Raw genomic sequence first — 26,489 nt, 5'->3', positions numbered from 1 at the left:
AGGCCTAGCAATGCAAGCACAATGATTGTGACTAAAGGAACAGAAGAAAAGCATTTACCATTTCAACTGTGATGCGATTGCAGTGTCGAAAGTTTGCTCACACCTAGACGAACATTTTAAGAATCCAAAGCGGCCAGGCTGTGCTGACATTGTTGTGCCAGAATTCAGCTGTGGCACATAGTTGGCTTGTGGCATAGTTGGCACGGGAATCGAGCCTCTATCGTGGCTCCATTCCCATGCAACAAGAGAAGAAATCCTGAAACAGCAGCGTGCTGTTAGACAAAGTGCTTACCTTTTGCTGCTTTGGAGCAGAGCCTCGAGCTGTCACCATCTTCTGCTTGCTGACGTATCACAGCAACCCATTGTTTCCATGCAACCATGCACCACATTATTTTGCGAAGGTGGCATACAGGCGCAGAAGCCAAAAGCGAAACTCTTGATATATAGCAGACATTTTGCTAGGAGCTGGAAGTGCACTGTGCCACCATCTTTTGTAGGCCACCTATTATTGCCGTGTCAACAGCATATGACCGAGAAGCGTGGCATAATTTGTTCTTTCATGAGAGCTGGAAACTCGATAGTTTGTTGGCATAACATAGAATAAATGTGTCTTCATGATAGGATAGTCACGTGACCTGTGCCTTTTTTTTTTTTACCATGTTGGATCTGTAATCTTAAAATCTGAAGGTAAGCACAGGAGTTCAGCTAGTTTTTCAGATAGTTTTTCAAGTGCATTAGTAAAATAAGAGGTCCTCTACAGAACGACAGAAAGCTGAGCTAGTTGGTAAGGATTCATTATGCAAAAAAGAAGTGAGGCATGCAGACAGGGCACAAGAGTAGAGACACTCATGTTGTTCACTTCTCTACTCTTGTGTCCTGTCTGCACGCCTCACTTCTTTTTTGCATAAGGAGGTCCTCTACACCCTGTTTGTAAATTCACTCTTTATTCCCCACCTGCATGGACACTAGGTAAACGTGAAACTTTTAAGAAGAGGTGTTATGGCACGTTAGCTTATGTTATAGTGCTCCAAAGGTGCCTACATTATGTTAAATCCTCTGAACGATTTTAGCAACAATTTTACAATTTTAGAGGAAATTTAGCAACAATTTAGTTATGTTTTTGTCTTCATTTAGCGACATGTTAAAAAAAAACGTTGGCGACTCTAATTAAGGACGCCAGACATACATCGGTAGAAAGAAACTATCTCTCGCTCAAATATTTTCTTAGTTGAGGCTAAAAAATGTTATCTTTTCATTCTCCTTAATGCCGAACAGGTAAACCTGTTTGAACTGGTTCTAACCATTATATTTTTGCTCCGGAGCTGAACCTGAATTGAACTGGAAAATATGCAGAAGCCTGAAACTGAACCCAAACCCAAAAACTTTTCGGTTCAGCACCCTGTCTCCAATACCCTGTGTCCTGCTGGAGGTTAATTTTGATTGTTCAATCAAGTAAACCAAATAAATCTCCTCATATATTTGATTGCTACAAGTTGTTGCTTGCAGAGTTGTTCGTCACCGGGAGGCATTGGAGGCAAATGTAGGCCGCCGCGACCACCTGCGCATCATTATGCGGGAGGAAGGGGGTCGTCTGCACGGACACAGGGACGTCCCGGCCACCCTGCGGCCAGCACGCAGCCGGGGGGACGAGCCTCTCTCAGCAGCCACTGGTGAGCTCTGCCCGCTGGCATTTTTTGCCAAGAGCACAAGCGGTAATCTTAGGCACCGTCCTAATAACTGCTACATAGGTCTGCATTAGGTATGCTAAATGAGGGCTCTTTGAAAAGCATGCCATTGAGCCTACTTAGCCAGAAACACTCGGCCATTTTGCAGCTTTTGTTGTAGTTGGAAGACTTACTTAGGATTGCAACAGTGGGTTTTAGTGCCCCATGTTTTTTTTTTTAATTTTTATATATATGTGATACTGCCAGTCTCAGTGAGACCCACGGAGGAAGGAAACTAAGGAGAGGCCCTACCCCCTCCGCGCGCTAGGAGAAAAGTGTGGCGGAAATGACGTAGTAGGTTCTCATTTTTTTGCTGCTTTTTTATTTTTTTTGTTGTATGGCCACCCCTTTTGGGCCACAATGGCGGCGTTGTTCTGATTTTGAGCGCTCACACGTGTTGCTCTGGTAGGTTTCGTGCCGTGGCAAAGGCGCTGTGTGGGCGGGTTTGCGTTATTCACCGTGTCTTGTTGCGCTGTGTTACCTGCACCGTGCTCTGCCGGATGTTGCGCGAGCGTGCGCGAAACCACGCCGCGCTGCGCGTGGTTTCGCGAATGATGCAAACAAGAGAGGAGGGCGGCACGAAAGGTGGAGCATCGCGATGAGCAACGCCAACTTCCGGCTTCACTTTTGCTTCACAAAGAGTGACATCAGGGCCTCTCCTTAGTTTCCTTCCTCCGTGATGAGACCAAAGCAGGTGGGGTATGAGTTCTACAGTTCTACAAAAAAAAAAAAAGAAAGAAAAGAAAGCATATGCTACAAGGTACAGTAAAATACAAAAATAGGAAAAAATATTTTAGGTATTGAAAAAATCACCGATGACGATGTGAAATACAAAAATTTTCATTAGTATGACACCTCTCAATAACAAATATAGTATTACTAGAATTTATATAGAACTAGCGAATAAATGACCCATTTAAAATTAGAGAACTTTTACAGATAACAGCGCAGAAGTGATCAGTTTGTGGTAGAAATTTTATGCGTAGTAAACAAATATTATAATGAAAATATAGGGGCATGTTGATTGACATCTTATGTGTATGATGTCTCTAGTATGTTGATGAATGATGAAAATGATGGAGAAGAAACCGAGTTCAGAAGATTCCATTCTTTGACCGCATGTGGGAAAAGTGAAAACTTGAACATGTCATTGTGGACACTGTACTGGTTTAATGTAAATGGTGATTTTTTTCTCAAGAGACGTGATGTAGACAAAATAATGTACAGTTGAACCTGGTTATATTGAACTCGCAAGGAAGCGCCTACCAGTTCGATATAGGGCATAATTTGATTTAAACCTGCTAAAGAATTGGACGTCGTAAAAGCACATACCCTTTATAAAAGCACTTTATTGATGAAACTAGCTTAGTTTCGCATGAAATATTCCTGTATCTTCCTCCGCTTGGGCAACTTCGCTGCCTGCGACAGCATGCTTTTCTCCACATTGTCTGAAGAGTCGGAGAAGCTGAAGCCGCAACCTTCCATGTTTGCGCAGAAGCGCCGGACTAGTGCAAGTGCACCTATAACCTCAGAGGATGTGGGCAAAGGATGATTGTTGCTTTCTTCATTGTGCTCGCCTTCACTTGTGTTCGGTACGATGTCGGCAATGTAGTCTTTGTTTTCGGGCTTTCCCGTGGTCGCGACACCACCATCCATACTCCCAAACTTTTTGATCGTTGATCTGTCAACGGCTTCCGTAAATTGTGACAGATCGCTCCAAACTTTGGCGACACCGGCGATGGCTTCGTCACACTCATAAGCATTTTCAGAGTCATCACCGGGCATGCGGAAGCTGGCACATCTGAAGAAGCTTCAGATGAACCACTTGTACACGGCTGCCTCGACGTCAAGGCTGTGCATACGCATTGGGCACAATGGGCACTAGATTGTTTGTCCACTTTAGCTTTAATCTTCAAGATTGATCCTTCAAGATTATGCTGACAGTGCACTTCGGAATCTCGTACGCTGCGGCGACATTCGAATTCTTACTGCGTTGAACTCAATTTATGTTCACGGCAAAAGGCAAACTCAGTGTGCTTCATGCTAGCCATCACGGCAAAACCGTGGGAGAAGGCCCAAAAGGTGGTAGCACAATGAATGAGAAAAGCAGCGCAGCAACTCTGACTTCCACCATCTTGCACGACAAGGGTACAAGAGCCTCTGATTGGCTGTGGGCGGGCCAGGATTATGTTTTGCAGGGGGGGTGTCGCCGACTCGCCCAACACTGCGCGGTCACGGTAGGGAGAGTGAATCGATGGAGCCACACCACCGGGCTAAACCACATTTAGGATATTGTCGCGGTACAACGCGGACAGAACACAGGGAGACGTTCTTCAAGAATGACAGGACAATCTGTTCAAAAACCAACAGAGCAGAAACACGCCTTCTTCGTCATTGCCCAATCTCACTGACCCACTAGACGGAGTCCATTAGTATTCCCATCGTCGTCGTCGTCTGCATAGAATGCACGTGTCATTTGTCCCTCCCTACGAGAGCATCGCCCTGATGCTAGACAAGAAGTGTCACTTGCGTAAGTAAGGCTGCTGGCATATTCACTCACATACGGCTTCATGCGGACAACGTGCACAAGTTCAGGACGGTGCGTGCGGCGCCGCATACAGTTGGGATTATCGGGAACGGCCTCGTAGGGGACATCACTGAGTCACCGCAATACCCGATATGGTCCGAAGTATCGCCTTAACAGTTTCTCGGAGAGGCCTCGTTTCCGTATGGGTGTCCAAACCCATACTCTGTCGCCGACTTCATAGGTAACTATTCTACGGTGAAGATCGTAGCGGCCTGCATCGTAGTCTTGCTGCTGGCAGATCCGCGAGCGCGCGAGTTGCCGAGCTTCTTCTGCGCGTTGGGTAAACACATCGGCGTCCGTTCAGTGTCCTAAAAGTCATGTGGAAGCATCGCACCCAACATCGTTCATACATCTCGTCCATGAACAAGGGTGAACGGAGTCATGCGCGTCGTCTCTTGTTTCGCCGCGTTATATGCAAAGGTGATATAGGGTAGGATGTCGTCCCAATTTTTATGTTCGACATCCATGTACATTGATAGCATGTCTTCAATGGTTTTGTTCAGGCGCTCTGTTAACCCATTGGTTTGTGGATGGTAGGCGGTTGACTTTCGATGGGCCGTTCCACTTAGTAGCAAGACGTGATCTAAAAGTGCAGCCGTGAATGCGGTTCCTCGGTCTGTTGCTACGACGGTTGGCGCCCCGTGTCGCAACACCACATGCTCAATGAAAAAGCGCGCTACCTCGGCTGCTGTGCTGCTCTGGATTGCCTTTATTTCAGCGTAACGTGTGAGATAGGTGGTTGCAACGATAACAAAGCGATTGCCTGCAGTAGAAGTAGGAAGTGGGCCCAAAATATTGTCACGTGGTGGTGACGTTAAGAACACAGTAGCAATACTGTGAAAGGCAAAACTAGATTTTATTGGGCGAACCTGTGCCCAAAAAACAGGCTACACTTATAGCACAACGAAAGCGGCGAACAGAGTCGGCGATCGTCGGAAATCTGATCAGCGGGTCAAGCGCGTCGGCTTTTATAGAGCAGTCGTCGAATGTTCCAGACTAATCGTTTGGACCCGCGTGCCTTCCACAAAGTTCTACACCATTTGCGTTACGCGATTAAATCAGATAACACAAGGTTCGGCGACAACAGACAGCCGGGTGGAAGCATCGATAACTTTCCAGAAACTTCGGATACATGCAGGCACGTCCGTCGCTGTGCGATTACAGTTGTTAAGCGGCGAAACGTGGTCGCCCGATAAAGATAAGCACACGTGTCAATACCCCCCTCTTAAAAAGCATCGACCCGATGCTGCATACAAACGAAAGTAATAAAGAAAAACACCCGTAGCAAAGAAAACGATAAAATAAGGAAGTTCGTCAGCGTCCGTAAAAGGGTTTCAGACGCACCACATGGACCACTTCAGATCGTGCGCGGCGCCGCTGTGAATGCGAAATTCCGTCTGGCACGACCTCATAGTCCAGTGCACCAATACGTCGAATGACCTTGTAGGGTCCGAAATAGCGGCGCAATAGTTTCTCACTCAGACCTCGTCGGCGTATCGGTGTCCAAACCCAAACACTGTCGCCGGGCTGGTACTCGACGAAGCGTCGTCGGAGGTTGTAGTGTCGGCTGTCGGTCCTCTGTTGGTTCTTGATCCGTAGGCGGGCGAGCTGTCGGGCTTCTTCGGCGCGCTGCAGATAGCTAGCGACGTCAACATTCTCTTCGTCAGTGACGTGGGGCAGCATGGCGTCGAGCGTCGTTGTCGGGATCCTGCTGTAAACCAGCTTAAACGGCGTGATCTGTGTTGTTTCTTGCACTGCCGTGTTGTAAGCGAAGGTTACATATGGCAGGACCGTGTCCCACGTCTTGTGCTCGACGTCGACGTACATTGCTAGCATGTCGGCAAGGGTCTTGTTCAGGCGCTCCCTGAGACCATTCGTCTGCGGATGGTAGGCAGTTGTCCTCCTGTGGCTTGTCTGGCTATACTGCAGAATGGCCTGGGTGAGCTCTGCTGTAAAAGCCATTCCACTGTCGGTGATGAGGACTTCTGGAGCACCATGTCGCAGGATGTTCTCGACGAAAAATTTCGCCACTTCGGCTGCGCTGCCTTTTGGTAGAGCTTTAGTTTCAGCAAAGCGGGTGAGATAGTCCGTCGCCACGACGATCCACTTATTCCCGGATGTTGACATCGGAAACGGCCCCAACAAATCCATCCCAATCTGCTGGAATGGTCGGCGAGGAGGTTCGATCGGCTGTAGTAATCCTGCTGGCCTTGTCGGTGGTGTCTTGCGTCGTTGACAGTCTCGGCATGTCTTGACGTAACGGGCGACATCGGCGGTCAGACACGGTCAGTAATACCTTTCCTGTATTCTCGACAGCGTCCGGGAGAACCCCAGGTGCCCAGCAGTTGGATCGTCGTGTAGGGCGTGCAGTATTTCTGGACGCAGCGCTGAGGGTACAAAAAGAAGGTAGCTGGCGCGGACAGGTGACAAGTTCTTCTTCACGAGCAGGTTGTTTTGTAGCGTGAACGAAGAAAACCCGCGCTTAAATGCCCAAGGGACAACGTCGGTGTTCCCTTCCAAATACTCGACGAGGCCTTTTAGCTCCGGGTCTGCTCGTTGCTGTTTAGTGAAGTCTTCCGCGCTTATTATCCCAAGGAAGGCGTCGTCGTCCTCGTCGTCTTGCGGCGGGGGATCGATGGGGGCGCGTGATAAGCAGTCGGCGTAGGAGTGTTTTCTTCCGGACTTGTATATTACCGTGACGTCATATTCTTGTAGTCTGAGGCTCCACCGCGCCAGCCGTCCTGAAGGGTCCTTTAAGTTAGCTAGCCAACACAACGCGTGGTGGTCGCTGACGACTTTGAATGGCCTGCCATAGAGGTAAGGGCGGAATTTAGCTGTAGCCCAAATGATGGCGAGGCATTCCTTTTCAGACGTAGAATAATTGCTTTCCGCTTTTGACAGCGACCGGCTAGCATACGATATCACCCGTTCAAGTCCTTCTTTCCTCTGAACTAGGACGGCACCAAGGCCTAGGTTACTGGCGTCAGTGTGGATTTCGGTATCGGCGTCCTCGTCGAAGTGTGCAAGTACCGGCGGCGACTGCATGCGTCGTTTGAATTCTTGAAATGCCTTGGCCTGCGGCGTTTCCCACTTGAACTCGACATCACATTTGGTTAGATGTGTTAGCGGCTCCGCGATGCGTGAAAAGTCCTTGACAAAGCACCTATCGTAGGCGCACATGCCAAGGAATCTGCGCACTGCCTTCTTGTCGGTTGGCTGCGGGAACTTTGCGATGGCAGCTGTCTTCTGTGGGTCGGGGCGTACTCCTGATTTGCTGATGACGTGGCCTAGAAACAAAAGCTCATCGTAAGTGAATCGGCACTTTTCCGCCTTCAGAGTGAGCCCTGATGACTTGATGGCCTCTAGTACTGTCGCAAGCCGGCTCAGGTGATCGTCGAAATTTCCGGCGAAGACGACGACATCATCCAAGTAAATGAGACAGGTCTGCCACTTCAATCCTGCTAAAACCGTGTCCATCACGCGCTGGAACGTTGCAGGCGCCGAGCACAGTCCGAATGGCATAACCTTGAACTCGTAGAGGCCGTCTGGGGTGATGAAGGCCGTCTTTTCGCGATCTCTTTCGTCGACTTATTTTTGCCAATAGCCAGACTTGAGGTCCATTGACGAGAAGTATTTAGCGTTGCAGAGCCGATCCAGTGCGTCGTCTGTCCGTGGGACCCCTGGGGGTATACGTCCTTCTTCGTGATCTTGTTCAGACGACGATAATCGACGCAGAAACGCAGGGTTCCGTCCTTTTTTTTCACCAAGACTACAGGAGATGCCCACGGGCTTTTGGACGGCTGGATGATGTCGTCGCGCAGCATTTCGTCGACTTGGTGCCTTATAGCTTCGCGTTCTCGCGTCGAAACTCGGTATGGGCTCTGGCGGAGAGGTCGAGCGCCCTCTTCGGTTATTATGCGATGCTTTGCGACTGGGGTTCGTCGAATCCTTGATGACGTCGAAAAGCACTCTTTGTATCGTCGAAGTAGACTTCTGAGCTGTTGTTTCTTAATCGCGGGGAGACTTGGATTTATGTCGAAGTCTGGCTCGGGAACTAAGGTCGTCGGGGTAGATGCGGCGGAATCCGAGAGGACAAACGCATTGCTGTTTTCCAGAATTTCCTCGATGTATGCGATCGTCGTGCCCTTGTTGATGTGCTTGAACTCCTGGCTGAAGTTTGTCAGCAACACTTTCGTGTTTCCTCCGTGCAGTCGAGTGATCCCTCTTGCGATGCAAATTTCACGGTCTAGCAGTAGACGTTGGTCACCTTCGATGACGCCTTCTATGTCAGCGAGTGTTTCGGTGCCGACTGAAATAACAATGCTGGAGCGAGGCGGGATGCTCACTTGATGTTCGAGCACACTCAAGGCGTGGTGACTACGAGGGCTCTCCGGCGGTATCGCATGATCTTCCGACAGCGTTATGGACTTCGACTTCAGGTCGATGACTGCGCCGTGTTGGTTGAGGAAGTCCATGCCGCGAATGACGTCTCGTGAACACTGTTGGAGGATAACGAAGGTGACAGGGTATGTGCGATCGTGAATGGTAATTCTTGCGGTGCACATTCCTGTCGGCGTAATCAGGTGTCCTCCAGCGGTCCGAATTTGAGGGCCTTCCCATGCAGTCTTAACCTTCTTTAACTGGACGGCGATGTGTCCACTCATGACTGAATAATCGGCGCCTGGGTCGACTAAGGCGGTGACTGCGTGGCCGTCTAGAAGCACGTCGAGGTCGGTGGTTCTTTGTCTTGCATTGCAGTTGGGTCCTGGCGTCGGATCACGGCTGCGTCGTGTCTAACTGAAGCTGGTGCGTCGCATCGTCAAGTCGTCTTTCGTCAGTGTAGTCTTGGCTTCCTGACTTCCTCGGGACGGCGGCGTGTCGTTATTATGTCGTCGAGATGGTTTCTTCGGCGTCTTCGGCGGCGGCGGAGGATCTTCGTCAGTTCGACGAACAGCAACCGCACCTCCATCGGTTGCTCCCTTTAGTTTTCCGGATATGGGCTCGCTGACCGGCCCCGGGCTGGGCCAGCGTATGGTCGGCGCTGCGGTGACAGGTAGCGGCCTGGTGATGGCGAACGCGACGGTCGTCGAGAGCTCCACTGAGTAGCGGCGAGGTAGTCGGCGATATCCCGGGGGCGTTCACCTTGCTGCGGGCGCGGAGCATTCACGGCGAAACCTCGCAGTCCCATCTCCCGGTATGGACATCGTCGGTAGACGTGACCCGCTTCTCCACAATGGTAGCAGAGCGGGCGGTGGTCAGGAGCACGCCAAATGTCCGTCTTCCTCGTGTAGGTGCGCTGGACGACGGGTGGTCGTGCTGGCTGCGGCGGCGGTGGACGACGGAACTGCGGGGTGACAGGGCCCTGGCGCGGTCGCGGAGGGGGACCTTGATGGCGCGCGACGGCGGCGTAGGTCATCGCTTGCGGCTCAGGCTGCGGCGATTCAGGGGCTACTCCAAGCTGTTGTTGGAGCTCCTCACGCACGGCGTCGGCAATCGAAGCCACTTGAGGCTGTGATGATGGGAACAGCTTTTGTAGCTCCTCCCGCACGACAGCTCGGATAGTCTCGCGTAGGTCGTCGGTGGCCAGTGATTGAACCCCGGCGTAGTTTGTATAGTTCGTGCGGCGATCGAATTGCCGGTTCCGGATCTCGAGTGTCTTCTCATCATCATGGTGTGGTTGAAGCGCATCGCGAGAGATGGCGTGAGTGTGGCTCTGCTAACGCCAACTAACAGCGGGGTTACTTAGGCGCAGAAAGGAGAAGGCTCTTTGGCTTGGGGTTGTTAAGCGGCGCGGACGTTCCGCGTGTGTGCCGATCCATGCTTCTGCAAGACCGCCTCACGAGGCCTCGTTCGAAACAACGCCACCATTTGCGTGACCGTACGCACGAATGACGAATGTTGATGTTCAGCATGGGGCGAACATATTCGCTCGTTATCCAGTCGCGGTGAGTAGGACTTCCTAAATTTGTCCCGCGCCCATCAGCATGTTTTGTGGGTAGCAACTCGGCTAGCAGGCATTGATCTATGAAAGGTGCAATAAATGCCCTTGTGATTGTTTGCACTATTGTGTTGTCGTTCCTTTGTCCCAAGAGCACACGGGTGAGAACCCCACACGTTTAAAGGGACACTAAAGGTTACTATTAAGTCAACGTGGACTGTTGAAATACCATCACAGAAACCTCGAAACGCTTGTTTCGTGCCAAGGAGAGACTTATTTTAAGAGAAAATGCGTTCTGAAGCGTCCGTGTACCTCTAGCGCAGTTCAAATCGCTTGCCCTCCTATCGAGGAGTACTGACATCATGGTCTCATAGTGACGTTGCGCCATCGGTGAGTAGAACCCCGTCCGCAGACGGCGCTACGGCTTTTCTGCGCAAAATGCGTACGCGCGGCCAGAAACAGAGCCAAGACAGAGCCGACAGCAGAGCGAAAGCGGGAATATGGTGGCTAGCGAAAGGAGAAACGAATTACGTCCCACGGCACACGGAGAGTCCGTTTTCGTTAAACTATAGGCTGCGGCGAGCTCGCAGCATGGTCGGCGTGGTCTATGAGAAGCGACGAGCCTTTTCGCACTCGCAACAGGGCATAAAAATGTGCGAATCGACGCAAAACTCGGCCTAGAAACATGCTTCGCCACACCCAGGGCTCAATACGACCCAAGCTGGCACGACCCAGATGTCGTTTCCCGCACCGCCACCAGGCGCCGCTACTATACCTAAAACTCCAGCGCAAGACGCCCATAAGCTGGTACTTCATTCTATGACGCTAACTTCGACGCTCGTCGCAATGGACCCTGACACCGACAGATTGGCTCGCGATGGTGGGCTCAACTTCAGCGATTTGAGCACCGACGAGCGCGACCTGCTGCTCCGGAGCGGGAAAGCAACGAGGGCTTCCCACGACATCACATGGACGTGGCATTCTCGCTGCTTGGTCCAAATGAAAGTTTCGCGAGCCTGCAGAACCCTCACAGCACGACGCGATAACGAAACTACTGAAACTCCAAAGCGTGCGCGGCGCAGAGTCGAGCGCGCAGAGTCGAGCGAAAACGAAACCTTTCGAACACCCATATTACTGAAGGGTAACGTCAAAATGTTATTTTTTCTTAGAATCGAATAGAAGTAGACAAGTAGCATTTTTTCCGTCTTATAATCGAATGAAATGATATTTCTAATACGAGTAGTTGAGTATTAGTAACACAAATTATGAGGAGTCCTTTCGTCATCGGGCTAGTACCGGAATGTCGCTGGGGGGGTCTCAAATCGTGTCACGCATTTACCTCAATTTCTCGGTTACTAAAGCTCTGTTCGCGATTATATTGACGCCTTAGACATTCTGGAACATTGCTCTACCACTTTAACTTGAGTTTCTGGTAACCTTTAGTGTCCCTTTAAAGACTTCAGAGTATCAAATAATGCATTAGGGCTATGGCCAAAAAAAAACCTATATAACAATATGTTATTCACCGCATATCGGATAAAACTATCGAAATTCTGTCTGTTGTGTGGCATTTTCCATGCAGAATAATTGTGAAATTTGTGTTGCTAAACTCCATTTAACCGAGAGGTGTAATAAGTTTGCCTGCGCAAGTTCGTATCTGCTGTGATTGAGTATAAACTCCACGCAAGCTATCTTGCGTGTGACGGCGACAAGCAACATGATGGAGATGGCTGTCGTGCTCGCTTGTTGCCTACAAGTCGTACCGCATGTGAGTGTCGACTTTGAGTGACATCTCCCCAGTGTTGCTGGTATGAGGGCAGGAAATATGCACCAAAACTCGCATGATGCGTGCTTTATTAAGTTTGTGTTTTACTATAAGGAGCAGCGTGAAATATTTCTGAAGGTCCTGCAGTAGGTTATCCTTGCATGTAGCAAAATTTAGTCTTTGCTTGTTTTGTGCGACATTCGACATGCTATTGGCTTGTTGCTCATAGCACTTCCAGGTGATTAGCAACGAATTCTAGATTTCCAGAACCGAGTGATCGAATGACAAGAACAAGCGATCTGTTCGTGTGACGACCCGTTTCGTCGCTCAAAGCCATTGCTCATCGCCGTTGCGCACAAAATCTCTCTCACGGGATTTGGGTTTTATTGCGCAGTGCGTCCCGCCAGCACGCCGATTGCAAAAGCTAAGGACAGCATTCCAAGTTGGCGCAGCGTGCCACAAGATGGCGCCAGCTGCTTGTGGCACGCGAGCGTGTGCCACAAGCAGCTGCGAGCGTCCAGAGAGAGAGAGAGAGAGAGAAAAAGGGAGAAGCAACCTGCACCTGTGCTTTCTTTCTACAATCTCCCTCTCTTCCTCAGCGAGTGTGGAAATGCACTGCGGAAGCAGTGTTAGGTGCCTCAGCAAAGCAAAAATCTGTGTCGTTTGAGATGAAGTTGCAAATTTTGCAAGACTCAAAGTATGAGCTCGCGCAGTCGATGAAAATGAAAAGGGCAGAGATGTAAGGTTAAATGGGACCGTGTTTACTCTGCAGAAGATATGGCCGGTACAACAAGTATGGCCGAACGTTAGGTTAGCCCCACTACATCGTCTCGTTCGTCTTGTTGGTGATCGTCGTTTTTGTTCCTCGTGTGGCACTGTGATATAACCCCCAGTAGTGAAAGTGCCGACCCGGCGCCTTCTAGATGACGGCCACATAATATGGATTGAGATGACTCACGTGGATGATATCTGTTGACGTCGATGACAGGGAAGCATCTGCTGGAGCTACTTCACTAGTCACATCACTGAGCTGTCGGACGACGCGGTAAGGGCTAGAGTACCAGGAGAGCAGTTTTTCCAATAGGCCTATACGCCTTGAAGGAGTCCAAAGGAGAACAAGGTCACTGGCAGAGAACTGGACATCACGATGATGGTTGTCATAAAGAGACTTCTGTCTTGCCTGTGACTCAGAAAGGCGACGGTGGGTAATCTGGCATGCCTGGGTGGCTGTAGCTATAGTGTCGCGAGTGTACTCAGATGGGGACTCAAGAGCAGTTTCCAGGAGCATGTTGAAAGGCAATGTCGGGTCCTGCCCTAAGAGAAGATTGAAGGGGGAGTAGAGAGCGATGTCATGACGGTTCCGAATTGTACACAAACGTCACAAATAGAAGCGTGGCATCCCAGTCACCATGATCTGAGGAGACATACATCGAAAGCATATTTGTAAGTGTTTGGTTCAGGTGTTCAATGAGACCGTTCGTTTGAGGGTGGTATGCTGTTGTTTACTTGTGTTTCGTGCCACAAGAGCAAAGTAGATCTTCAATAATCCGAGTTAAAAAGTAGTGGCCCCTGTTTGTGAGAAGCTGGCGAGGAGCTCCGTAGTGTAAGATGACGTCTTGGAGCAGGAAGTCTGCGACGTCAGTAGTACAACTGCTCTGGATGGCTCGTGTGACGGCGTAGCAGGTTGAATAATCCGTTGCGACAGCTATGTACTTATTTCCAGCTCTGGAGGTAGGGAAAAGGCCTAACAGATCGAGGCCAACATGGTAAAATGGTTGGGTGGGTATATCAATTGGCTGGAGGGTTCCAGCCGAAAGCAAAGCAGGCTTCTTACGACGTTGGCAGGGTTCACAAGCAGCGACATAATGTCGCACAATATGGTAGAGTCCAGGCCAGAAAAATTGTCGCTGGACACATTCGTAGGTCCTGGAAACGTCTAGGTTGCCAGCAATGGGGACATCTTGGAGTTGCGCGAGTACAGTTGCCCGGAGATGAGAAGGAATTACTATCAGCAGTCCATGTCCTTCTGTGCGCATATTTCGGCGGTATAAGATGCCGTCCAAAACGAGGAACAAGTTAAGCGAGGGGTCTGACTTGTCAGAACGGAGGTGGCTGATGAGGTCTGTAAGGATTGGGGGCTCAATACCATCGCTCGTAATCACTTGTTAAGATTGGAGTCGGACATGAATTAGAAGGTAGCTGGCCCATGCCGTCGTCCAACCTATTCACGCTGAGGACGTTGTTGAAGGGGACTGCTTCTCATCGAGAACGAGGAATATGGGTTTATTTACACTATCTACATAAGGACGTTGCAGTTCATCAGTCTAGCATGACTGCGAGAGAGAGTGTACTGAGCAGCCGCACAACAGCGGTTTATAAACACTCGGTCCTCCCTCGATCCCAAGGTGAGCGAAACGTTCGTCCAGTCATCGTAAACAAGTGGCCTCTCTGCGCGAGGGATTACACGCACGCACACTCACACACACACTTCTTTGTGCGAGGTTCACGGTCCTCAACCGACGTCAGACGAACTTCCTAGAACTCGGGCTTACTTCAGGAAAGGCGCCTTCTATTCCCCGAGCTGACCTCCGCAGCGCGCCGCCAGGTGCCCAGTGTCTTGCGTCTATAACAGCGCGGGGGAAGGTGCCTCGAACTACGTTCCCTCGGGGACTCCCCCGCTCGTGGCAGACCGGGTAGGCGGTGTCGTGTTCCGGCACAAAGCCTGCTTCGTCGAACTCATCTCGGCTCCTGTGACGGAGAGTCGAGGATGCGCGTATTGTCCTCCAGACATAGTCGACTTAGTGACGCCGTGCCTAGAGGGTTGCGGCGGCCTTCCAGGAAAAGTTTGACGCCGCTGTCGCAACTGGCTTGCAAAACTTGCACTTCAGCAGGCCGTTCTTAACAGGTCGCGCAAGGATGTATCACATGCTTGCTCTCGCTGATGTGGTAGAAGGCGGAGAGTGTGAATATTCCCGCAGTTGCATCACTGGAGTCAGGAGTGTCAGCGGGGTGCCGAGACAAACAATTGGCATCCTGGTGCAACCTACCGAACACTGTGTAGGTGAATTCTTGAAGACGTAGTGCCTTGCGACCTAGACGACCCATTGGATCCTTAAGTGTCGAGAGCCAACAGAGAGCATGATGGTCCGTGGTAACAGTGAAAGGTCCACCGTATAAGTATGGCCAGAATTTGCTCACTGCCCATACGAGTGCGAGGCACTCGCGCTCTGTAATGGAGTAATTGCGTTCAGTGTGTGAAAGCAGGTGACTTGCATACACAATACCATATTTTCACGAATGTAAGTCGGCTCGAATGTAAGTCAACCTCCCCCCCCCCCCATATCATTTGTTACAGGGGAAAAAAAAAGAAGAGCATACCCGAGGGTGCACTTGATAGCGAAAATTTATAGGTAGCTGGCATGGTCACTGGACTACTCGTCTTCACTTGTGCCATTGTCCTCACTAGTGCAGCCATTGTCATTGCTGCTATGGTCCCACAGTGCGTCGTCTAGCGAAATTCTACATTTGGCTAATGACCGCACCATGACATCTTGTGGAACAGCAGCCCACGCCGAATGCACCCAACCACACGCAGCCGTCAGGGAGGCTCTTTTGACAGGTCCGGTTGGCGTAATTGCGCGGTCTTCTGCCGCAAGCCACTCGTAGTCACGGCGGAGCAGGTCCTTAAAAGGCGAAGATCCGGGCTTGTTTCATGACCATGTCGCACTTCACTGGCAGGGACCGATTGTGCATTTCAGCGGCGTACGCTGCAAGCTTGGCCTACAGCTCTGGAAAGCATCCAGACTTTGGCCCCTGGGAAATTCTTCACTTGCCGTCACAGGTGAAAATTTTGCTACGCTGCAGTCATCACCCTCGCACCACCTGTTCAGAAACATCGAACATGCGGCCCACTGCGCAGTGATTTGTTTCTTCAGCGTAAAGAATGGCAGCCCTCTTTAACGCTGCTGTGAACGAGTGCCAAATGTTTAGTGGGCCTGGAGCACTCGCGACGACTGAGAAAGCATGTAAGTAGCACGTAGCCGGCAGTTCAGTCGAACGCGTCAAACTAAGAGCTAGCTACAGGGAAAGAGAAACATGTGAGGGGTGTCTGGTCTTCCATGAACTATTGACACTCCCTGCAAGCCATAGAGTTTCTCGTTATAACACCTAGAGGGAAATCTGGCGCCACCGTCTATGGGAGTTTCTTAAGAGGCGCTGTGCCGGCATGGGAATGACACTATATGTGTCTGCGAGGCTTGTGTTGGCTGATGTTGTAAGAGACTTCGTCTAAAACGTGGATATGGCTACATAAATAATTCGTTCTTAAATTAAAATCATCATAAAAGGTTTTCTTTCGCCCATATTACATCTTCCAATGAAGTTTACTCACCTACAATGCATAACCAAGCGAAGAAAAGCAAGAACAGACAACAAACTGTTCCAAAGCAAGCGCGAACCTTGTCGTCTGTCCTCCAAATTTAGCGGCCCACTGATACTTCTTACGTTTCATATAATTTTACATGCAATAACAACCTCTCATAATTAAAAAAACAAGTTTTGTGTTATAATAAAGCTAAAACAGCTTCTTACGTGCTGTTTTAGTTGAAAATGAATCACCGTGACACACGGAACAGTAGTTTCCAGGCACGTCTTCAAAGTGTCTGGGCTGCCCGAGACACTTTGCCAATGCAAAGTCACAATATACTGGCATTCCTATGCGTACCACAGCGCAGCAGCACCAGATTTCCCTCTGGGTAATATGGCGAGAAACTCTATGCCACAAGCACTGCCATTCTAAGGGTGCCGCCGCGAATGGAACGGCGGCATGTCCATCAACTATCGACACCCCTCCTCCTTGAGTGTTGTGTGCACTGTAAAACTCTCAAAAATATTGAAAAATCCTTCTGAAAAGTGAATGAATGTACGGGATAGCGAAAAGCTGCGGGTAGGGCCATAGAGCAAACATAATATTGTAACTACATTGTAGCTCCCCTGATATCTCGTTGGTCTCGCTTTTTTGGTGGTGCCATGTTTTGGTTTCGATTGTAAGTCAACCCACCCACTTCAGATTTTCAAATTAAAAAAAAAAACAGGTCGAAAAAATGACTCGAAACTGATAAAGGCCATCTGGCGTAACAAATGCGGTCTTCTCACGATCGATGGCATCGACGGCAATCTGCTAGTAACCGGAGCACAGGTCTATAGACGAAAAATATGTCGCACCTTGTAGACAATCCAATGCGTCGTCTATGGGTGGCAGTGGATAGACATCCTTCTTTGTTATCTTGTTTAGATGGCGGTAATCAATGCAGAATCGCCAGGTGTTGCCCTTTTTTACCAAGACAATAGGAGAAGCCCACGGGCTAGACGATGGTTCAATAAAGCCCTTGGTAAGCATCTCATCAAACTCCTGTTGTATTACTTGGCGCTCAGTGTGTGACACACGATAGGGCCATCTGTGAATAGGCGCTGCATCGCCTGTATGTATGCGATGCTGAACTAGGGACGTTTGTCCCAAAGGCCGACCGTCAAAGTAAAAACTGTCGGAATAAGATGTGAGCAGATGACGAAGATCGTCCGTTTGTGTGGGGGTAAGGTACAGGGCTATCATCTTGGTAATGTTGTGCGTTGGAGGCATGTGGCGGAATGAGAATTGCAAGCGGCGGAAGAGTTGGAGGAAGACGGAAGAGGCAAGAGGGAAGAAAGGTTGTACTCCTGTGACTGCAACAGTGTGGTGAGAGAGATCCCTTTTGGGAGTACCTGAAGGCAGAAGCTGAAATTCAGGAGCGGAAGGTAAGTTTCGTTAGCCGATTTGGTAACTATGGTGTGAGGAAACTACACACCGTGCAAAAGTAAGGTACTGACATAGGGAGGGACAACATAGCCACCATCCAGTACACAGGGGTTGGGCACAGCAGTGATACAGGTCATCATTGCCTGCGGAGATAGACAAACAAAGTCGGCGCAACAGAGCTGGATCGGTACGGTGGCGGTAAGGTCAGTAACATCAGGGAACTCAAGTTTGATTACACCCGCCGAGCAGTCAATTATAGCTGAGTGGGCAGATAAAAAATCAAGGCCAAGGATCACGTCATGAGGGCAGTGGTCAAGCACATGGAACAATACAGATGTGTGGTGACTGCCGACACTGACACGAGCGGCACACATTCTCAGCACAGTGGTAGTTCCCCCATCAGTGATTCGTACGACGCGGGACTCGGCAAGAGGGAACACTTTCATAAGCCGCTTCCAGAGATCAGCGCTCATGACAGATGTGTGCGCCGATGTCGATCAGGGCAGTGACAGGTAGGCATCAACTTCCACGGCGATTAGGTTCTGATCTATTGGCAAGGTAAGGAGGGGATTTGCAGGTCGAGAGCCCAATGCAGCGTCAACACCGGGAACTGCATCCGTCAGTTGTCCGGGGAATAGCATACAAAAGGGTGAGGCGATGAAAAATGACGGGGCAGGGGCGAGCAGGACCGACGATCATGCGGCAATGGCAAACGGCTCGAGCGCCTGATTGGCGCAGAAAGGCCGCGGTCATGGTATGTCGGGAGCATTTGGAGTATGAAATGGCTGGCGCTGGTTGTCATTGTAGCGGTACTAATAGAATGTGGAGGGTGAAAACGAGGGCTGGTGATACCGGCAACAGTAAGAAATGTGCCCCACGCCGCTGCAATGGAAGCATATGGGCTTGTCGTCTGGTGTTCACCATTGGGCCAAATCTTGGTAGCATCAAAATGTCGATGGAAGTCGGTGAAGAGGGGCAGGGCTAACCGGAGGGCCTGTTATCATCATCATCATCATCATCATCATCATTTATTGTTCTCTTAAGGGTCCCTTCGGGGACATTACATAAGGGGGGTTGAATTCTTGTGTTGGCCACTTATTCGGGGACAACTGCGTGGATGAGGGAGATCAGCGATTGCATATCCTCAGAAGGGCGCACGAAACAAGATGGTGACGCAGCCTCGATTTCGTGCCGCACAATTCGGACAACACTATATGGAGTGGACGATTGAAGGGCTGAATGAGTGTCTTCGCACGATGATGTAGCGGCGGTGTTTGGAAGCCGCACGAACTGTCCGGCAATGTGAAGGCTCTTTGCGTCTTCGAAACGTCTGCACTCGTGGATAATTTCGTCTAACGTTGAGTAGTCTTTAAAAACGAACAAGTTAAACGCATCATCGGCAGTGCCTTTCAGAATGTGCCTCACTTTGTCAGCCTTGGGCATACTGGCATCGACGCGGCAGCAAAGAGCTAGGACATCAAGGATGTACACAACGTACGACTCGGTAGCTGCCTGAGCCTGACAGGATAGATCTTTTGCAGCGGCGCACTTGCGACCAGCGAGCTTGCCGAAGAGGTTGCAAAGTTTTTGCTTGCATACGTCCCAGCTGGTCAAGTTTTCTTCGTGTGTGTCATACCAGCTGCATGCTGGTCCCTGGAGGTGGAAGAGAAGATTTGTGAGCATCACTGTGGCGTCCCATTGGTTGTGTGCAGCGACGCGTTGGTATATGCCAAGCTATTCTTCGATGTCGACTTTGTCGGTACCGTTACCAGAGGAGGTGCCAGGGTTGCGCGGATGGGTCAAGACGACTGATGGTTGCGGTGTCACGGATGCTGATGGCCCGGGTGCACCGGGTGCTGGTGCCACGCTTGACCCAGTGGCCTGGTCATCGGTCAGCATGGTAGGATGGCCGAGGACAGGCCCACTGTAGAGTACCGTCTTGTGCAGTACCCCGTACCTCCATCAAAAACGAAACGGGCAGAGATGTAAGGTTAAGTGGGACTGTGTTTACTCTGCAAAAGATATGGCCGGTACAACCAGTATGGCTGAACGTTAGGTTAGCCCCACTACATCGTCTCTTTTGTCTTGTTGGTGATCATCGTCTTTGTCCCTCTCGTGGCACCATGACAGTATTGACGATTCTGAAAACCATGATCGTGAAGGCTAGAACCCGTGACCATGCTGATCAACGGAAATGGCGGACTTTGTGTGCCAGGGCGAAACCCCCATGTATGAAACCAGCACAGTAGCAGCCGCTGACATTACCGTACTCTGGGAGCACATCGCTACTGGCGATTAGGTGGTGCTTCGATGGTGGAGTTTCTGAGTACAGATAGCGCTGCCTCATTTAACGAAGATTCTATGACGGCGCGATCATTGTTGCGACAGATGGCGGCATTGTGCGACGGGGGCGGCGATATTGACAGTGGCCTGTCTTTGATACTGACCCCAATGTTCATGCAAAATGCACTGTCATCAATAGAGTTGCTTGTTGGTTTCATGCACAGTAAGTTATAGCCACCACTGTTCGCGCAGCCGCTGGACATGATGCACACCGCAATTGTGAACCTGAAACTTCCGTGAATGCAAGTGGCAAAATTGGTTTTGGAGCTGCGAAGGTATGTTCGGCAGCTTTTTTCTTCTTTTTTTTACGGCAGACCACATATAGCGATGATCAGTTATAACAGTTGGATTTTTCGTTCTTGGTATCGTTATAAGTAAACTGCACTGTCGCGCAATTGCTGCCCGACTGGCTGGTTGAGGCACACTGCGTGTATTCGTGGGCTTCTTTCTGCTGTATTGGGAGTTTCTCATGTTGCTCTACAATTTTCTTACTGACAGTTTTCATCTAACTATAATGTTTGAGAAGTTGAATAATTAACAAAGAATAAGTATCTAATTAGGTGGAATGAAAAAATAATCTGAATATCTCCAAGTGGCGGCAAACAACATTACCTTGATTCTGTCCAGCTTTGTGGCATTTGAAGATTTTTAAATCTTGGTGCTTGATTGTTGGGACACCCTGCATATTGAGTTGTCTGTAGTCAGTGCATTTCATTACGAAACAATTTGCCCAAATCACCCACAGCGAAGCGCCGCCGGCGACCAATCTCCGCTAACATGTCAACATTGATGTGACCTATAGCCCGATCTTGCAGCCCATAACAATCATGAGTGAAAGCACCTAATGTAAGCAACATAAATAATGAAAGTGTGGTGTCATCAATTGATGTAAAAGTGAAAAATTAACATAAGCAGCAAATACATGAGTAAAAATACTCATAGCATTTTTAGGGTACTTGACGCACTCTTCGGGGACTGTGTGTTTGTGTGTGCGTTAATGTGCGCACATGTGTGGAACTGTTTTCCCGCCTACCTGGCTCACTGGGTAGAAGGTGGTCGAATGGTTAGTGCATCGGGCTGCAGTGCTGAGGTACCAGAGTTCGAAACCAACCATAGGACCAGCTGGGGTCACCGAGTATCTGCCACTGCGTACATAGATGTCACTCTTCAACGAATCTCTTTAGTGCTGACATCGGTCACTGTAGATGGAGGACTGCTTGGCACGGCTGTTCAAAGAAATTCTATCTTTGATGCTGACTTGGAGCACTTGGGTATGTGCCACTCGGGCTCTGGTGGTCTTCAAGGAACCTCTTTGATGCCGACTTGGGTAACTAGATGTGTGCCACTGGGAATGTCTTGCCTCTACCATAACAAAAAATATCCCTTATATTTCTGTGATGCTGAGCAGAATCAAACCCATGTCACGAGGGTCCCTCATGGACAGCAAACCGACGCTTTGGCAAGCTGCTTGCTCTACAAATACACTGGGTATGTGCCGCTTTCAGTGAAACTCATTTCACGCCAACGCTTTAACGAGTTGTGCCATGAATGCACTGGATATGTGCCACTCTTTAATGAACGTCTCACCTACTTGAGTCACTGAGTCACTTAAGCCACTGAGTGTGCGGCAACTGAAGGAACAATCCTCAGTGTTCGCAGGGCAGGCACTGGTGCGCTGCACTTCTCGTTTTGGAGGCTGCATGCAGACTTCTTGGCAGTGCCATTGGATGACAGAAAGAAGGTCCAGAAAGAAGCTAGAGAGAGGAGCCTGGTTGCTGCATTTCTGGGCATTCGCATGCACTGGCGCGCTGTGCATTTCAGAGGCCACACGCAGGCTTCCACTAAAAATTCTGTTGGGGTGAGTTGGTACATATCCAGTTAAAAAGAATAGCGCAAACCAGGACGACCACAAAATGAGAGGGATGCCCACAGAAGCGCTACTAAAAACTGCTTTTGCTCTCCCACCACAACCCTCTTATATAACACCATGGCCACACATGTGCAAACATAATGAAAATGAACGCATCACTTACGCCAGGCAGTTAACACATATGTGAGCTTAAAAACTGGCACTCTGCAGTGTAAATAGATAAGGATGTGTCACTGACACAGTCATCTGCTTTTTTTTTTCTTTATGTGATAAGCTTCTATAACTAAGTGCACTTGCTCGCTTTTGCTTCAGCCCAGAGCCAAGGTCTCATCAAAGCACGGTGCACACTTGCGGCAAGTATTCAAATGCGACTCAAGATGTGCCCCTCTGTCAGCATTGCTGTTTGCTTTTCTGGCATGTTCCCTGAGTAGCTTGTTGATGCACAGCCTGGTCTGACCAATGTACGTCTTTCCACATGATAAAGGCAGGGCATCAACCACTTTGATTGCGCAGGGAACGTACGATATCCCATTCCTAATTTGGCAGCCTCGCCTGTTATCACCGCATGTGTGGGCACACAGTTTTGCGAGCTTATTCGGAGCAGAAAAAGCCAGAGGGACACCTTGCCTACCTGCGACCTTCTTAAGGTTGCGGGAAACATTATGTATATAAGGCACCACCACAGGTCTGAATGCTTCATGTTCTGTCGTCGACCTCGTACTCGGCTTTCTGAATTTCAACCTCTGTAACAGACCCTCGGCTAAAGCTATCAAGAGCGTCATAGGGAACCCTGCTGCAGAAAGCCGCCGAACCTGATTATCAAAACTCTCCTGCATTTTATGCATACACGATTTATTGAGAGCTGGTTCCATGCATTGGGATGCTATGCCTCTTTTGACAATTTTTGAATGCTTTGACTTGAAAGACAAAAGTTCCTTTTGTGCCCGAGGAAGGTAAACCCAACGAACATGACGTTCACAGAACTATGGGTTAAGATCAAGGAACTGCACGTGTTTATAGTGGGGTAGTTCGTGGGTAAATCATAGTCCTTGACCACAGTGATTAAAAACCTCATTAAGAGTATCCTGATAGGAGGAGCCAGACGCTAAAAGCACTAAAAAGTCACCGACATATCTAAAGACCTTTAAAGGGGGAGGTTACCCTCGAATACCAACTTTTTTGTTTATTGAAATATCTTAATGAAATTTTCAGGATAGACTCATAGCAAAAGCATTAGTAGAACTACAATATTCCATGCAGTTATGTTCACTGGTTCTCAAGTTACAGCAATATGTCAGAATGGTGCTCATTCCAGGCCTGGAGAATTTTCAAAAGGTGCTGCAACTGTGAAATTCACTATGACTATTCCCAGATGGATACCTCAGAGCAAGACAGATCCCTTTTTAAAATTTCATTGCTGAAAAGTTTTAGCGTACCACCGAATTTAGTGTTGGTGATTAAGATTTTATCAATCAAATTTTGATTAAATATCACAAATCACAGACACAATATATATATAAAAAATGGGCTTGTCTTGCCCTCAGAAATTTATTCAAATACACAATAAAAGAAAACTTCTGGAAATCTGATGAGCCATGTCTCTGGTTATGTCTCTGGATACAGAGACATAGCTGGAACAAGCAGCCTCACCAGCCAAAAAAGTAATTTTGAGAAAATGAGCTTTGAAAGTTTTGAGCACATATATTGGTCTAAAATGACCCTGCAGCGTAACTGCAGATGTTCTTAGGCACTCTCTTCATTTGTCACCTTTGTACCTTCTCTTGCAATCATTTCTTGGCCTTTTTCAGGCGCAGAGAATCTTTCTCGGCTGCCCGTTGAATGGCCTGGTGGCCAGGTGTTAGCCCCCACTGACGAACACAGCTCTTGGGTGGCCCTGTGGCAGCCAGCACTACATGTTAAAACTGCCTCATGCAGTGCTGTCTCCACAGCAATCAGTGATGCATGCTGCTCATTGGGCATCAGGGACCACAGCACAAAGTGAAATGATTCTGATGCATTCTGCATTTTTGCTCCCAGGCGGTGTTGCAGAAGAGAAGTCTGTGAGAGGCGCTCATAAACAGGTAGCAGTGCTTCTGCAACATAGGCTGGAAGATTGTACCGATGTTTCGGAGGTGGCACACCATCACTCTTGCTGGCGTTATGACGACACCACGAGTCCGCACCCTCAAGGCACAAGTTGTGGTGAGGACCCCCGTCCGTCGACGTCACATGGTGGTACGATGCCATCACCGCATGCTGCATTGCAGCCACATCATTTGAATTATTCTGTAGGGCCCAGCCATAATAGTCTGTCATGGCAGTTGTCGATAAGGGCCTTTGTCAGTCTGCCCTTCCATCCTAAAGCCCTGTCACTTTTTTGCACAAGGTTGCACAGTGCTGTCCCCATCCTCTTCTGGACATGGTTCAGGCATTCTTCTTTCAAAATGGGGACCAGTCCATAAACATTTTCTTGTACAAGGGCAGAGAAGGTGGCACTATCTCCGTCAGACAGGAGCGTTGTGTAACAAAGGTTGTGCTTTGGCACCAAACGTGAGAAAAGGATGACAGCTGCCGCTGTCTCCATCCTCCCAGACTTAGAGTCAGTGTTTTTCTGGCACACATGATCCTCCTGCCAGCTTGCGTAGCCTGGGTCCCCAGGCTTTGGTCCTACTTGGCAACCAAGGCACTGGTTCAGTATAACAACGGCGTCCAAGATGAGGCCTGTATGATATTCAATTATTACACCAACTACAATATGGGACGTGTCGCCATGCTTGTGCCATGTTCCATCAAAGTTTACTGTGATATCCCTGCTGAAATATGGATCCATTTCCTTGTAGGTGGTTTTCACAGCAGAAGCAGATTCTCCATAAAACTTGTCTATGCACTGTGTCTACGGTTCCCTGAATTTCTTCAAGTGCTTCTGAAAAGTCTTATGATGCAGGCCATGATGAGGCACGTTCATCGCTGCCCAAAAGTCATTGAGGGCTGTCTATCCCTTCCTTACCTGTTTTGTTGCCGCAATGGCTCTTATATTCATGTCAAAGGCCATTGAGTCATCCTGACGAGCAGAACTCCATGAGCTTGCAACTACTCCACACTCTAAACATAGCAGCTCAAGCTTTGTTGCAAGACCAAGTTGGGTGCCTCCTTGAACCTTCATCCCAGTCACGAACACCATTGGCATGGGATCCCGGATAGCAGGTCACCTAGGACATCCATTTGCTCAAGGAGAAATTTTTCGGCTTCACTTTTAGCGGTGGCAGTTTCAGGATCGCCCTCCATTGCTTGAAATTTCCGCTCTGTCGCTCACATAGCGCCAAGTCCTCGTTGCACAGCAGTGCATTTTTTATCCGTCGCCTCTTTCTCCTCACACGTCAGGAAACGTGTTTTCAAGTGCTCAGTGGACGACACAATCCCACTGTCCGAGGCAGATGAAAGAGAGGATGTGGAAGCCGCTGCCTATGAGCATGAGACACCAGGCGCACTCATAACGACAAATTCTTGTGCCAGTGGAGCAGGAGTCACGTTGCTAGAAGCGTCGATGCAACCACGCTTTTGTGTAGATGAAGCAGAAGCTGCCCCACTGGAACCATTGGTGCGATCATCGTCGGCGTGCGGGCGAGCGGCGAGCTTCACCGTGTGGGCGAGCTTCATACAACGCTTCCTTGCACCGAATGCGTGTAGCATCTTGAGTTTCTTTGGGCGCATCGTGGCTGACCGCACAACAATCGGCAGGCTAAATGCAACAACAGTCTCGTAAAGACAGTTGAAAATTGTCTCGTAATGACGGTAGAAACTTTGAGAATATGCGAATGACTGCAAAAATAGGCGATGGCAAGCGGAACACATAAAGGGCGCCAGCGATGGAGGAGCCGAAGCAGACGACAGCCGGACGCATTATGCAGGAGACCACTACGTCATTGCATGCAGTAGCCAATGGGAGTCGCGGAGTCCCCCGCGTCCTTGAGGAGAGCTGCACTTTGCCCAATCTCAGCTTCGCGTCTCAGCTGCAGGAAACTTCAAAACTCTCACGAGCCCTTCAATCATGAGCGATTTACGCCACGGGTGACGGGAAAAAAAAGCACAAGAATGCGCGAACAACACAACACCAAAATGGCGGTGCTCGGGGAAGCGGTGGAGAAATGGCGTTCGCGCCAAATAGGGGTACTTTGAGTGCTCGCTCGCCGCTCGAGGGCTGCTGCGGCTCATTATAAACTCTTTTGAAATAGTTTTATGATGAATTAGACGTTGATATTTACAGAAATGGTAGTTTATAAGACATACTGCCCGAATATGTGGTTTTTGAAAAATCGGCTTTTTCGCAATTTTTGGGTTTTCAAAGGCCGCGTTCCCCCTTAAAACCTTTCCCTCTTTAAAAATGTCATCTAAAGATGGGTCTACACTAGCTAAGAATACATCACAAAGGACTGGGCTGGCGCAGGACCCTTCTTTTTGTGTGTCATCT

At 49.3% G+C, this 26,489-nt stretch overlaps 1 protein-coding gene and 1 pseudogene across 5 annotated transcripts in view; one reads left to right on the top strand and one right to left on the bottom strand.

Moving 5' to 3' along the window:
- LOC142573252 (motile sperm domain-containing protein 1-like) overlaps nt 1-26,489 on the top strand; it is a 182,656-nt gene that overhangs the window by 86,128 nt on the left and 70,039 nt on the right. For all 5 annotated transcript variants that reach the window (XM_075682861.1, XM_075682862.1, XM_075682858.1 and 2 more), the window contains exon 4: nt 1,507-1,670. In XM_075682861.1, coding sequence (XP_075538976.1) covers nt 1,507-1,670 — 164 coding nt within the window. The remainder of the gene's footprint in view (nt 1-1,506; nt 1,671-26,489) is intronic.
- LOC142571251 (uncharacterized) lies at nt 23,731-25,356 on the bottom strand (annotated as a pseudogene).

The sequence above is a fragment of the Dermacentor variabilis genome, chromosome 2, assembly GCF_050947875.1.
Source record: "Dermacentor variabilis isolate Ectoservices chromosome 2, ASM5094787v1, whole genome shotgun sequence".
Taxonomy (NCBI): Eukaryota; Metazoa; Arthropoda; class Arachnida; order Ixodida; family Ixodidae; genus Dermacentor; species Dermacentor variabilis.
Note: the sequence above shows the minus strand (reverse complement) of the source record. Positions and strands in the feature narration are given on the sequence as shown.